Raw genomic sequence first — 15,162 nt, 5'->3', positions numbered from 1 at the left:
AACATGATAACATGTTACCTTCTAAGGTGGTGCTCTTTGATTCGAACCGTCCACACTCAATAAAAACATTGATACTTATTGGTCATTGTGTCAGTATGGTGCACGCCACTTGTTAACGCATCGTAAGCCTGAAGCCAGACATGGAACACGCCCAGTTTCTGCGGAAAGTAGATCAATTTCCATATCCCTCCTTGAAATCGATTCCTGAACCTCTGAATTGTGTTCAGATTCGCTACCGCTTCAGGCATAATACGAGGACAAGCCCTCTGATGATGTGAATGAAACAGAAATCCGTTGCCATGGTATCCGCATGGTGCGTTCTTTTCACGGCCTCATTAGTGCTGCCTCTTGTGTTGCAGGCCGTGTCAGACGCCATGCTGGTGGAGCTGAAGCAGTGCTTCATGGAGGCGTACGACGACAACCAGGACGGCAAGATTGACATCAGGGAGGTGAGTGCGAAGGGCAGCGCGAGTGCTTGCAATATTAGATGTGATTAGGCCCTGAGGGTTTATTCGCGACTTGCGAACTGTAGGACTCTCACATATCGAAGCTCTTCCTGGCTTAACATAACATCAGGTATACCACAGGGTTCGGTACTCGGACCATTGTTGTTCACAATATACGTCAATGATATTACATCTCTTGTAAGGCATTGTAACTATCATTTGTATGCTGACGATCTTCAATGCTATATCTCTTCCCGCTTAGACCGAATAAATGACGCTATAGATAAATTGAACGAAGACATTGACTCGATTGTGACATGGACAAAGAAATTCCATCTTAATATCAATCCTGGAAAGACACAAACAATTATATTAGGAAACAAACGGCAAACCGACGCTGTAAAGCAACTCGACATTTCCCCCGTTAAAGTAAGTACAGTGCATATCCCTTTCAGTTCTTCAGTTCACATGGATAATAATCTCAACTGGGACATGCAAATCACACAAACCTGCAGAAAAGTATATTCTATTATCCATGTGTGAAAAGGATAAATGTTCATCTTTCCTCTTGCTTAAAAAAGTCCCTTGTGCAGACGCTTGTATTTCCCTATTTTGACTATGCTGACATTTTACTGACTGACCTTTCCAGCGACAACAAAACGAAACTTCAACGTGCTCATAATTTGTGTGTACGTTTTGTAAGCAATGTTCGTAAATATGATCATATTACTCCATCCCTGGAAACAAAAGGTTGGCTTAAACTAGATAAGAAAAGAAATTTACATTCACTTCTCTTTCTCTTCGAAATCTTGAACTCTTCTATTCCTTCGTATCTGTCGTCTCGCTTCACTTAGGCTACCTTTCTTCCCACCACAATCTGAACACACGCTCTCGCCATGAAACAATACTAACAATACCATCCCATCGCACCTCCTCATACTCATCCTCTTTCACAATAGCCCTGCCAAGACTCTGGAATTCGCTACCTGCTAGCATCAGGGACTGTCGAAATAAAATTCAATTCAAACGCAAACTTACTAGGCACTTGGTCAGTAATTGAGACTCGTTCAGACATGGTTTCCTGTAAATAGTTCTCTTAATCTATCACAAAATATTTTAGTATCCGGTAATTTCATCACTATAGATTTTTGTTATTGTAAGTTTAATTTGTAATTCAGTAAATACAAAAATATTCTTTGTTCTTAACTTCTATGATAAAATGTCTAGCTTTCATTAATCAGGTAATCTTGTCGTACTTTAATTTTTATTGTAATTGTAATTGTAAATTTAATATTAATTGTAATTTTATTCTTCATATTATAGTTGTAATCCCCTGGTAGAGGGGCAGAGAAGGCCTGACGGCCTTATCTCTACCAGGTTAAATAAATAAATACTACTAAAATACTAATACATAAGACGACCTGGAATATTTTAACAAGTTCTAGATACCTGTAAAAGTTTATTAATATAAGAAATGGGCATTTATTATAGCAAACAAGCACTCAAATTTATTGAATTTATTAAATAACAGATTAAAATATACAAAAAGCAGTTATATTACACAAATATTAATCAGACTATAACCATATTCTAAGCGCAATAGATAGGATGAGGAATGATAAAGCTCCAGGAATTAACAATCTGCAGGCGGAATTGTGCAAGCAAGGAGACGAATGCCTCAAACAGATACATGAAGTCATAAGTCAAGTTTGGACATATGAAACCATGCCAAAAGATTGGAAAATCAGTATCATATGTCCTATACAAAAGAAAGAATGTAGCAATTATAGAGGCATCAGTCTGGTGAGCAATGTCTATAAATTCTCTCAAATGTTCTTTATAAAAGACCATCTAAATATACAGAAAGAGAAATCGGAAATTACCAATGTGGCTTTAGGCCCAACAGATCGACCATAGAACAGATATATACACTCAGACAAATTTTAGGTAAAACTAACGAATACAACGTAACGACACACCATCTATTCATTGATTTCCAAATGGCGTATAATACTATTAATAGGCAACAACTATATCAAGCAATGACAGCACTGAAAATACCTAATAAACTCATTAGATTAGCTCAGATGACAATGAAAGAAACTATAAACTGTATTAAGATGCAGTCAGATTTGTCAGGGGAATTTGAAACCAACAGAGGTATAAGACAAGGAGATGCATTGGTCTGCTTGCTATTTAACATAGCCTTGGAAAAAGCGATAAGAGAATCAGGAATACAGACAACTACACAATATACTAGACGTCTGTTCAAGTTCTGGCATTCGCAGACGACCTAGATATTATTGCTAGGTCACAGAAAGCATTTATCTCCCTGGAAAAGGCAGCAAAGATAATGGGATTGAGAGTTAATGAGAGCAAAACTAAATACATGATCTACGGCCGCAAAGGAAACATTATTAATAGAGCACCAACTTATCTTAAAATTGAAAATTACAATTTTGAATATGTAAAAAATTCTTACTGTTACTTTGGATTACTGAAATATATTAAATCGAAATTCTTAACCATCTCAACTAAAATAAGAATATACAGGGACGTCATTTTATTTTTACTTCAATTTTTATTGTACCTGAGTTTTTTAATGTACTTCACTCCCACCCTCTCTACTAGTACACTTCGAACCGTTCTCCACATAGAACCAAGAGTATATACAGTCAAAGTTGCCTTACGGTCATAGTAAACACAAACAGTACTGAGTTAGTGAGTATAGTACGTTTCAGAAATATGTTCGCTTTCAATATATGGAATCATATTCTCGTACAGGTACTGTCGTCCTTTTGCCTACGTCACATCCCGGTTTCCCCCAACGGCTTCTGCTCGTCCACTTGTAAAGGGTAGTAGTTGGACTGTCTTAGCTCTTTTCTGAAAACATTAATTTGTGTTAGGAATTGGAAGTTTACGTAATATCATACAATTGTTTAAAATAAATAAAAGGGCCTCGTTAATTAATTGTCACGTGATTTCCATCCTTTCTACGACCCTGCAACAAAACCACTTGGACAGTAGATAGAATGTCTGAGTAATTTTATCTCTTCGGATCGGGCAGAAGTGAAGATTGAATTTACACTACGTAAGGTATTCTTTTATACAGTAGGTACAGAGCTATTTCAACATGAGTTAGTAGTACGAAGGCCGAAACTGGTAATTGGAATTAGGTATAATAGTCTATAGTGCGATAATATGCACAAAAGAACGGAAGCCTGTATCGAAATGAACGGTCACCATTTTCAAAAATGTGTTTAAATATCTATAGTTTGTTTATTTTTCAATTTAACTTCATTCTCTATATTGTATGTTAATGTGCTGTAGACAGTAAAACATACACTGCATAATGAATACGTCCGAATGGAGTAAAAACACTTATTGTTAATACAGTACTGTATTTTTATTAAAGAAAAACCTGATGGAAATTATCAAACTCAAAATCTCGATATTTCCCACTTTACGTAAGTGGATGAACTACTTTTCTTCCCTCCTATACCTAGTAAAGTGATTTGATTGTATTTTACGCCAGTATCATCGAACTCCAGTGGAAGGGGGTAGAAAACGGTGTTTCCGGTTTTGAACCTTTAAGCCAAAGGTATAGCCAGGTTAATATTAGAAATGTTAGTAAAATAAAATGATGTCCCTGTATAAGACGCTTATTAGGCCGGTGTTGACGTATGCCTCGGAAACTTGGACTATGAACAAACAGGACACCAGAAGACTTAATATCTTCGAGAGGAAAATTCTGAGAGCAATTTATGGACCCGACAAAATAAATAATGAATGGAGAATTAGATATAATAAAGAAATATACGATCTGTTTAAGGAGCCAGATATTATAACAGTTATTAAAATTGGTCGATAGCAGTGGGCTGGTAAGAATGGACGATACTAGACCCGCTAAAAGAGCCTTTACTTCCAATCCTGGAGGAAGCAGATCCAAAGGAAGACCGAGGAGCAGATGGGAGGATAATGTATACGAAGATGCCAACTTTATTGGTGCACGAATGTGGACAGTCAAGGCCAGAAGTAGAGACGGCTGGAATAAAATACTGAGGAAGGCTAGGATCCTCAATGGGTTGTTGAGTCAATGATGATGATGATGACAACCATATTCTTGACTTCTCTTCTTAATTTTCTGTACAGTAAATTACCTTCTATAATACAACGAGTGTTGATAGTTACCCGGTAATTTAATTTCGCTTTTTAAACTCATGTTTGTTGTCATGATAATTATTTCGACACTGGAGGTCGAGAAATAATTGAACCGATTATTTTTTAAAGGTCACATGTCCACTTTTGTCAATTTTACAGGAGAAGCAAAAAACTGTTTATTTTGCTAATGGTACTTTGTAGTGTAATCAGATATTTTTTTATTCGACGTCAGAGGTGTTAAGTTATATTTACATGCATAAACTAATGGTAACATCACTAAAACTCAACTGTAAAAAAAATACATTTATGATGGACTTATGAATTTTAATAATAAACAACAAGTAAAACAAAATGAAATGAATTTTTATGTTCTTAAATGTGTTTTAACAATTATTGACTAGTAGTACATTATGCAACGAGCCTATAATGAAGGTAATTAAGAAGCGAGTATGGATATTTATGAAACGAGCGCAAGCGAGTTTCATAATTTTCATACGAGCTTCTTAATTACCATTATAGGCGAGTTTCATACGACTTTTTATGCTCGACCATATTTCTAACTTGATATTATTAATTTTCTTTGTATCTGACCTTGACCAATGTCCCGTATGTTGTGAGATGTTGGCACACGCGAAAGTATTGATTTTTTCCGAGGAACAATAATGTCATTGACCTTGCTAGGCCATAAGAACCTACAGAGATAACATTGAAATTAAATTAGACATTGGAAAACGAGATGACAAATTGAATTTATTTGAATATTATTTACAATTAACGCTAATTATTATAGTAACAGAACATAACCTTCTGCGACAGTATTGGATTTCCAGCCTCCGTGACTTTTCGCTAATTCTCTTTCGATTGCATATCCGAGAATAATCGAATCTTGCGGTTTTATAACGGTAGAAAGCTGACCTGTCATTGGCTGAACAGTTGTAACCTGAGTCGTCATTGGCTGAAAGACCTGATCTTTAATGAGTAGGTGTACTTTAATGACATGCATTAAAGGTCTGCTACCAGGTGTATAATTACTACATTTCGGCATGGTCGAGCATAAAAATATGAAGGCGGCAGGCCGAGCATTCTAGTCGTGTCTGGCCGCGTTGGGGTGTTTCGCTCGCGTCTGGGGAGAAAGGAGGCGCGCGGGAAGAGAAGCGCGAGCTTCGGTGGGCGCTGGGGCGCGGCGCAGAGAGAGGGGAAAGAACTGCTGTTACGACGCGAAGCGGAGGAGATGAGAGTAAGGAAACGTCTGGAGACCGATTGTTGTAGAAGCTACGCGACACAGTAGATTCGAGAACGTGTGATTTAATAAATAAAAAGGGGCAAATGAGCAGCAAAAAGTTTAGTTTGTCAGCTGTGAGAGAGCTAGCTAGTCTTCAAGCAAGGTGAACTTGAGTAGGTTCGCAACTGTGGAAGCGTCCAGGCGAGTGCGGCGTATCCGGAAGTCTTCGGTTCAAAGTGCAGTGAACTGGAAGGCTTGGGGTTCGACGTACCGTGAACTTAAGTGAGTGCGCTAGAAGAACTAGCCAAGACGAACGAACTGTGAACTGAGAATTGACAGTTTTGTTTTGTACATAGTGCATTGTGAACATTATTTGAAATTAGGAGTACATTGTTGTTCTCCTCAATAATACACGTGAATTGTCATTGTCGTTCGGTGGAGTGCAATAACGACTACTGTGTTGCTGTGTTGAGTGGCATACTCATTGTTGACGGGTGTGTGATTAAAGTCAGAAATAAAAGCTCAAATCATTATTGTTTAAAAGTTATATTTGGTGTCAGAAATAAAAACTTACATCATTTTTGTTTAAAATTTACAATATGTAAGAATTTAACTATTAAGAACATTATTTTGCTAAAGCAATATAATTTTATTTCTAAAATAAACCAATTTAAAAGCATAAAAGCATTTAAGTTTCGTCATTAGACACTTCCTCTGAAATTTTCTGTCATCTTCATTGTTTTTTTCTTCTATTGGAGAATTTCTTCATAAATTTGAAGATATTCAGGAAGTACATACTGCATAACTTTGCTGACATCTTTAACTTTCGTCTTATTTATAATATAATTTAATAATATGATTTACTTTTAAGCAGTTTCAAGTCATTAGGATACATCGCCTTAGCTCCATGCAGTAACTTGAATATGTGTATCATTACTCCATCAATATGCAACCACTATAGGCCTACCCGGGGACTTAGCATCAAAAATCATAATTTAGGGGCTGGGTGCAAGTAGGGCATTTTAGATGATGTGTCCTTTTTGAGTAAAACGCTTTATTGTGTTGTTTGATCTGTTGTGCATATGATCACCAAGTTGTAGTTCAGTACTATGATCATAGAGGTCAGGAGTACCCAAAATGTAAAGACGTGCATAGATCACATTATTACGGTTTGAATTTTCAACAACAATTTTCTCAGAACTTGCATTTGAGAGAAAAGCCTTTCTTGCACCCAACCCCTCAATTGAATACTGTGAAATTTAAAAGTATATTTTCTTATCTTTAGGCATCCCTTTTCCTAATGATTCACTTACTCGCCATTTTGTAAATGTTGTAAACAAAGAATGAAATCATGAAATTTTATATTGTATATCATGCAAAGAATGATGGGAAAAGAAGAGGGTTTATTACTGATAGTCACATGTCCTGAACACGTGCCCTTTAATTCTAAACGGAAACTTCTTTACATTGTAACATTCGGTAGAGTGCACATACTAGTGCCTTTTCTTGAGCAAATGGTGAGCAACACTAAGAAGAATACAATGGTCGTCATAACTCAATTTGACTAAAAGTGGACATGTGACCTTTCAATAATAGTCGATTCAATTATCTAATGACAGCAAAAATGAGTTTAAAAAGCGAAATTAAATTACCTGAGAACTACTATCACGAATTGTATTCGGGAAGATAATCCCAGTGCGAACAACTGTAAATCTGAACAACTAAATTTTCGAGGTTATAATAAGATCCAGAAAAATAGTCGAATGAAAGCAGAGATGATAAGAATAAAAGGCTCCTTGGAATAAAAACTGCCACCGGCTAAGGCGCTTGTCTGGAGTTGCGCTCGGGCGCAGGTTCGATTCCCACTTGGGCTGACTACCTGGTTGGGTTTTTCTGAGGTTTCCCCAACCGTAAGGCAAATGTCAGATAATCTATGGCGAATACTCGGCCTCATCTCGCCAAATATCATCTCGCTATCATAACTCCCATCGACGCTAAATAACCTCGTAGGTGATACAGCGTTGTTAAATAACCAAGTAAAATTTGAAAAAATAATAAAAACTGAACATTTGACGTTATAACATCACTTTATTTTGAACTCTCTTGCCAAATACCATCACGCTATCATAAATTCAATCGACGCTAAATAACCTCATAGTTGATAGTTGATAGTTGATAGTTGATAATAATAAAAAAAAACTGAATATTTGAGGTTATAACAACACTTTATTTTGAACTCTCTTGCCAAACATCATCTCGCTATTATAAATCCAATCGACTTTAAATAACTCGAAGTTGATACAGCATTGTTAAATAACCAAGTAAAATTAAAAAAAAATAATAAAAACAAGTGAACATTTAAGATTCTAACAACACTTTATTTTGAACTTTCTTCCAACTATCATCTCGCTATCATAAATCACATCGACGCTAAATAACCTCGTAGTTGATACAGCGTTGCTAAATAACAACGTAAAATTTAAAAAGAAAATAATAAAAACAACTGAACATTTGAGGTTACAACTACATTTTATTTTGAATTCTCTTGCCAAATATCATCTCGCTATCATAAATCCCATCGACGCTAAATAACTTCGTAGTTGATACAGCGTTGTTAAACAACCACGTAAAATTAAAAAAAAAAACAATGATAAAAGTAACTGAACATTTGAGGTTATAACAACATTTTATTTTGAACTCTTTTGCCAAATATCATCTGGCTATCATATATTATCCCATCGACGCTAAATAACCTCGTAGTTGATACAGCGTTGTTAAATAACCAAGTAAAATTTAAAAAAATAATAAAATCAACTGAACATTTGAGGTTATAACAACACTTTATTTTGAACTCTCTTGCCAAATATCATCTCGCTATCATAAATCCCATCGACGCTAAATAACCTCGCAGTTGATACAGCGTTGTTAAATAACCAAGTAAAATTAAAAAAAATAATAAAAAGAACTGAACATTTGAGATGAAAGTGTAATGAAACGGAGAAAAATTCTCTCCGGCGCCGGGATTTGAACCCGGGTTTTCAGCTCTACGTGCTGATGCTTTATCCACTAAGCCACACCGGATACCCACCCCGGCGTCGGACAGAATCGTCTCAGTTTAAGTTCCAACTCTTGGGTTCCCTCTAGTGGCCGCCCTCTGCACTACGTCATAGATGTCTATGAACATAGGACTGAAGTCCACACATGTGCTGAGGTGCACTCGTTATGAGTGACTAGTTGGCCGGGATCCGACGGAATAAGCGCCGGGTTCAAATCACGGCGGCCGGAGAGAATTTTTCTCCGTTCCATTACTCTTTCATCGTATCATGACGCAGAATATCTGCATCGAAATATCATATGTACTTCGGTACATTAAATAATATATATGATATGCGTAAATCACTTTGTGATTTAAGAAGGTGCTTATTCCGTCGGATCCCGGCCAACTAGTCACTCATAACGAGTGCACCTCAGCACATGTGTGGATTTCAGTCCTACGTTCATAGACAGCTTCCAAATGTCATCTCGCTATCGTAAATCACATCGACGCTAAATAACCTCGTAGTTGATACAGCGTTGTTAAATAACGAAGAAAATTTAAAAAAATACTAAAAACAACTGAACATTTGAGTTTAAAATAACACTTTATTTTGAACTCTCTTCCAAATGTCATCTCGCTATCATAAATCACATCGACGCTAAATAACCTCGTAGTTGATACAGCGTTGTTAAATGACCTTGTAGTTGATACAGCGTTGTTAAATAACCAAGTAAAATTAAAAAAAAAATAATAAAATCAACTGAACATTTGAGTTTCTAACAACACCTTATTTTGAACTCCCTTGCCAAATATCATCTCGCTATCATAAATCCCATCGACGCTAAATAACCTCGCAGTTGATACAGCCTTGTTAAATAACGAAGTAAAATTAAAAAAAATAATAAAAAGAACTGAACATTTGAGATGAAAGTGTAATGGAACGGAGAAAAATTCTCTCCGGCGCCGGAATTTGAACCCGGATTTTCAGCTCTACGTGCTGATGCTTTATCCACTAAGCCACACCGGATACCCACCCCGGCGTCGGACAGAATCGTCTCAGTTTAAGTTCCAACTCTTGGGTTCCCTCTAGTGGCCGCCCTCTGCACTACGTCATAGATGTCTATGAACATAGGACTGAAGTCCACACATGTGCTGAGGTGCACTCGTTATGAGTGACTAGTTGGCCGGGATCCGACGGAATAAGCGCCGGGTTTAAATCACGGCGGCCGGAGAGAATTTTTCTCCGTTCAATTACTCTTTCATCGTATGATGACGCAGAATATCTGCATGGAAATATCATATGTACTTCGGTACATTAAATAATATATATGATATGCGTAAATCACTTTGTGATCTAAGACGGCGCTTATTCCGTCGGATCCCGGCCAACTAGTCACTCAAAACGAGTGCACCTCAGCACATGTGTGGATTTCAGTCCTACGTTCATAAACATCTATGACGTAGTGCAGAGGGCAGCCACTAGAAGGAACTCAAGAGTTGGAACTTAAACTGAGATAGAGCTGAAAACCCGGGTTCAAATCCCGGCGCCGGAGAAAATTTTTCTCCGTTCCATTACTCTTTCATCGTATGATGACGCAGAATATCTGCATGGAAATATCATATGTACTTCGGTACAATAAATAATATATATGAACATTTGAGGTTATAACAACACTTTATTTTGAACTCTCTTGACAAATATCATCTCGCTATCATAAATCCCATCGACGCTACATAACCTCGTAGTTGATACAGCTTTGTTAAATAGCCAAGTAAATTTAAAAAAATAATAAAAACATCTGAACATTTGAGGTTATAACAACATTTTATTTTGAACTCTCTTGCCAAATATCATCTCGCTATCATAAATCACATCGACGGTAAATAACCTCGTAGTTGATAAAGCGTTGTTCACTAACATTGTAAAATTAAAAAATGATAATAAAAACAAGTGAACATTTGAGGTTATAACAACAATTTATTTTGAACTCTGTTGCCAAATATTATCTCGCCATCATAAATCACATCGACGCTAAATAACCTCATAGTTGATACAGCGTTGTTAAATAACCAATTAAAATTTAATAAACAATAATAAAAACAACTGAATATTTGAGGTAATAACATTTTATTTTGAACTCTCTTGCCAAATATCATCTCGCTATCATAAATCACATCGACGCTAAATAACCTCGTAGTTGATACGGCTTTGTTCAATAACCAAGTAAAATTGAAAAAAAATAATAAAAACAACTGAACATTTGAGGTAATAACAACATTTTATTTTGAACTCTCTTGCCAAATATCATCTCGCTATCATCAATCACATCGACGCTAAATAACCTCGTAGTTGATACAGCGTTGTTTAAATAACCAAGTAAGATTTAAAAAAAATAATAAAAACAACTGAACATTTGAGGTTCTAACAACACTTTATTTTGAACTCTCTTCCAAATATTATTTCGCTATCATAAATCCCAACGACGCTAAATGACCTCGCAGTTGATACAGCGTTGTTAAAATGACCTCGTAGTTGATACAGCGTTGTTAAATAACCAAGTAAAATTAAAAAAAAATAATAATAAAAACAACTGAATATTTGAGGTTATAACAAGATTTTATTTTGAACTCTCTTGCCAAATATCATCTCGCTATCATAAATCACATCGACGCTAAGTAACCTCGTAGATGATACGGCGTTGTTAAATAACCAAGTAAAATTAAAAAAATAATAAAAACAACTGAACATTTGAGTTTCTAACAACACTTTATTTTGAACTCTCTTCCAAATATCATCTTGCTATCATATATTATCCCATCGACGCTAAATAACCTCGTAGTTGATACAGCGTTGTTAAATAACCAAGTAAAATTAAAAAAAAAATAATAAAAACAACTGAACATTTGAGGTTATAACAACACTTTATTTTGAACTCTCTTGCCAAATATCTTCTCGCTATCTTAAATCCCATCGACGCTTAATAACCTCGTAGTTGATACAGCGTTGTTAAATAACCAAGTAGAATTTTAAAAAATAATAAAAATGACTGCACATTTGAGGTTATAACAACACTTTATTTTGAACTCTCTTCCAAATATCATCTCGATATCATCAATCCCATCGACGCTAAATAACTTCGTAGTTGATACAGCGTTGTTAAATAGCCACGTAAAATTAAAAAAGTAATAATAAAAACAACTGAACATTTGAGGTTACAACAACACTTTATTTTGAACTCTCTTGCCAAATATCATCTTGCTATCATAAATCCCATCGACGCTATATAACCTCGTAGTTGATACAACGTCGTTAAATAACCAAGTAAAATTTAAAAAAATAATAATAAAAACAACTGAACATTTGAAGTTATAACAACACTTTATTTTGAACTCTTTAATCATTGCTTATCTATAATTTTCAACATGTTTAATTTTATTGTAGACATTTTTACTTATAGTAATTAATTGTGTAATTATTGTAATTAATTGTTGTTGCATGTTGAAACTGAGAGTTTCACGTTTTTGCTTCATTGCTGATACTTCGAAACAGAGACGATACAAATAAAACAAATGAACGTAGGAAAAACTATGACTTGTTAATTTTGAGCAGCATACTTTTAACTATCAGTGTAATTCGATTCTCATTGGTGAATCGAGCGTCAAAGAGCTCGTTCATTGGCTGAGAAACGTTCGCGTAATATTATCAATCAAATTTCCGTATTGTGTTTTTCTAGCTTCTGTCGTTTTTAACAAAAAATATTTTATATTTCACTTATTGTGTTTTATATAATTTGACATAAACATTGTAACTTCGAGACGTGAAACGACACAAAAGTTGCTGAAAAATATACAATATATGCAAAGTGACCTGTAAGTAATATCACTAATTTCAGGGGGTTATTCTATGAGATATTTAAAATAAAAAAGTTAATATTGTTGCTCGTCTTCCTTACTTTTCGGGATAAAAATTACTCTATATGAAATATTTCACAGCGTATTTGGAAAAGCCATTGATTTAATTCCCGATATTCTCAGTTAATTTAAGAGAGCAATATATTATGATAATAAATGATTGAAATAATTTTAACCCTAAAATTCGCACAGTGTCCTACAGGATACAACAGGTTAATAGGATGTATGCTATAATTTTAATAGAACAATAGAAAAAAAATGGTAGCAAAATTAAAATTTCACAATACTATAATAATGTACGACATATAAAATATGGACATTGCGATAGTTGTTTTCCTTACAGTCCGACACGGTTTAATAAACTAGTGTGAGAAATGAAGTTTTGCAAATTATCTTTATGGTAGGCAGTCTCATGGTCTTTTCTCAATCAGAGAGTTTTGCCAATTTTAGGGTTAAATATGGAACAATTTGATGCGAGCAAATGTGACTTTGTAAATCTCCTTCACAAAACAGAGATCACCAATGACGATCTATGAAAAATAGAAAAAGTAGTGACAAGACGATATTTGCACAAAGTAAATTCCTGCAGACACAGTACTGACTGATCTTTAAAGCTATTTAATACGAGTCGCTGGGATAGGATAGTTTGCGTATTTCCTACAAGCCAAATCACCTTTCAGTCAGTCGCATTTCTTTTGTTTCCAGATTTGTATGCATAGCTTCTGCACTCTTAAAAATATTATTATTGAAATAAAGGAAAGATGAGAAGCAAGGATTTTTACTTCTGTTAAAAAGTGAACAGAAATCGCCAGTGACGAATCTGTAAAGAATATAAAAAGTAGTGTCAAGCCAATATTTGCACAACTCCTTACATCTTGACTATTTAGCTTCCTTATAACTTGAACACTTAAAGCACTAAAAAAAAACCCTGAAAATATACATGCTACTATGCAGTAAAAAAACTGTTGAAATATGCGATAAAAATGAAATATAGGCTGTAAAAAGTAAACTTAAAGCTTTATTAATATGATATAAATTATAATAATTTAAAGTAATAACTGTTAAGCAGCCATATTACACAGAAGACGATTTTCCTGCCAATAAAAAACATTTGTGCGAGATCGTGCGTATTTGCTTGGTTTCCGCACAAAACCAACCCGCGGTAAGTCTAAAATTCCACATTCAGTATTTCCAACCGAACACACATAACAATTTCCCTCTTCTTACCGCTTAAGTGACATATTCATTTTAATGCTTTAGGCTTTTAACATATTATTTTTAGAGACGTTCAATATAGTAATAATTATAAATTGGAAATTTACCACTGCAATTTCACCTAAATTGCACTGTTAATTATTGTTTTTAAATATTTGCAAAAATTAAGTAAACTCTACAACTCCACTAAAGTTACTGCATTCGTGATGCATGTAACATTAAGGAAGCCGTTTGTTTTAAGTTCGCATTTATAGACTGGGGGGGGAAAGACAGACGTATATCACGGCCTGCTGGAGTATAGTAATCACAGAAAACATTTTAAAGCAACAATGTTGAAGATAAATATTTTTGTTTTCAAAAATTGCCGTCATTGAACAGTGTGATGCTCGAACCCAGGTATACCTGCAATTACCCAGGTACACCTGTAATTAAGCTTACCTGTATTAGTATTGATCACCTGGCCTTAAGCATGGGCCTCTGGCCTTGCAGTTCGTTTAAGGATTATCCTTGATGTTAACCCACCTTGAACCTGACACTTAAAATTTGTAACATTAGAAAGTAAGAGAAGATTGCAGTATTGTATAGTTAACTTGTATTCTTTTTATTTGCAATTTATTTAGTTTATTGGCATTACGTAACTTTTGTACTTTGATATTACAAAGGAAGAAGCGCACCTATATCCTGTTTGTCATAAGAAATTACTGTATTTTTGCTCTTTTATGTAAAGTCACTATACCACAACTCATCCTGTTTACAGGATATCTTGTCATGACCTTATAAGGGATCGATGATATTTCAATGGTGAACAACCAATTGTAAAGCTATCTTCTTTCTGAAGTTCCAACCCCAAGCTAGAATCTTAACCAATCAGACGTTGTTATTTCGGGCGTATCCCTTTTTATAATTACTATAAAACCCCATGAATCTGGCTCATCACTCTCAATCGGCGGTACTTGGAAGAGACTACATTACGCTACTTCAGAGCCAGGAGGAGGGTGCAGACTATAGCTCAGAAGGTTCTCCAACGCCACGAATATTCTAAGTCCGAATATTCCCTTCACCACTTAGACGAATTCAGAGCTTGGCTACAAGAACGGGAGATGGCAATTCTACAACTTATATGTAAGTGGAAATTGTCCGTACTTGCTTAGCCAGATTCAGACTTTCTT

The 15,162-nt window shown here is 35.3% G+C and overlaps 1 protein-coding gene across 2 annotated transcripts in view; it reads left to right on the top strand.

Moving 5' to 3' along the window:
• Cbp53E (Calbindin 53E) overlaps positions 1–15,162 on the top strand; it is an 886,322-nt gene that overhangs the window by 713,696 nt on the left and 157,464 nt on the right. For both annotated transcript variants that reach the window (XM_069820369.1, XM_069820368.1), the window contains one exon: positions 360–449. In XM_069820369.1, coding sequence (XP_069676470.1) covers positions 360–449 — 90 coding nt within the window. The remainder of the gene's footprint in view (positions 1–359; positions 450–15,162) is intronic.

Source organism: Periplaneta americana, chromosome 3 (assembly GCF_040183065.1).
Source record: "Periplaneta americana isolate PAMFEO1 chromosome 3, P.americana_PAMFEO1_priV1, whole genome shotgun sequence".
NCBI classification, from domain to species: domain Eukaryota; kingdom Metazoa; phylum Arthropoda; class Insecta; order Blattodea; family Blattidae; genus Periplaneta; species Periplaneta americana.
Note: the sequence above shows the minus strand (reverse complement) of the source record. Positions and strands in the feature narration are given on the sequence as shown.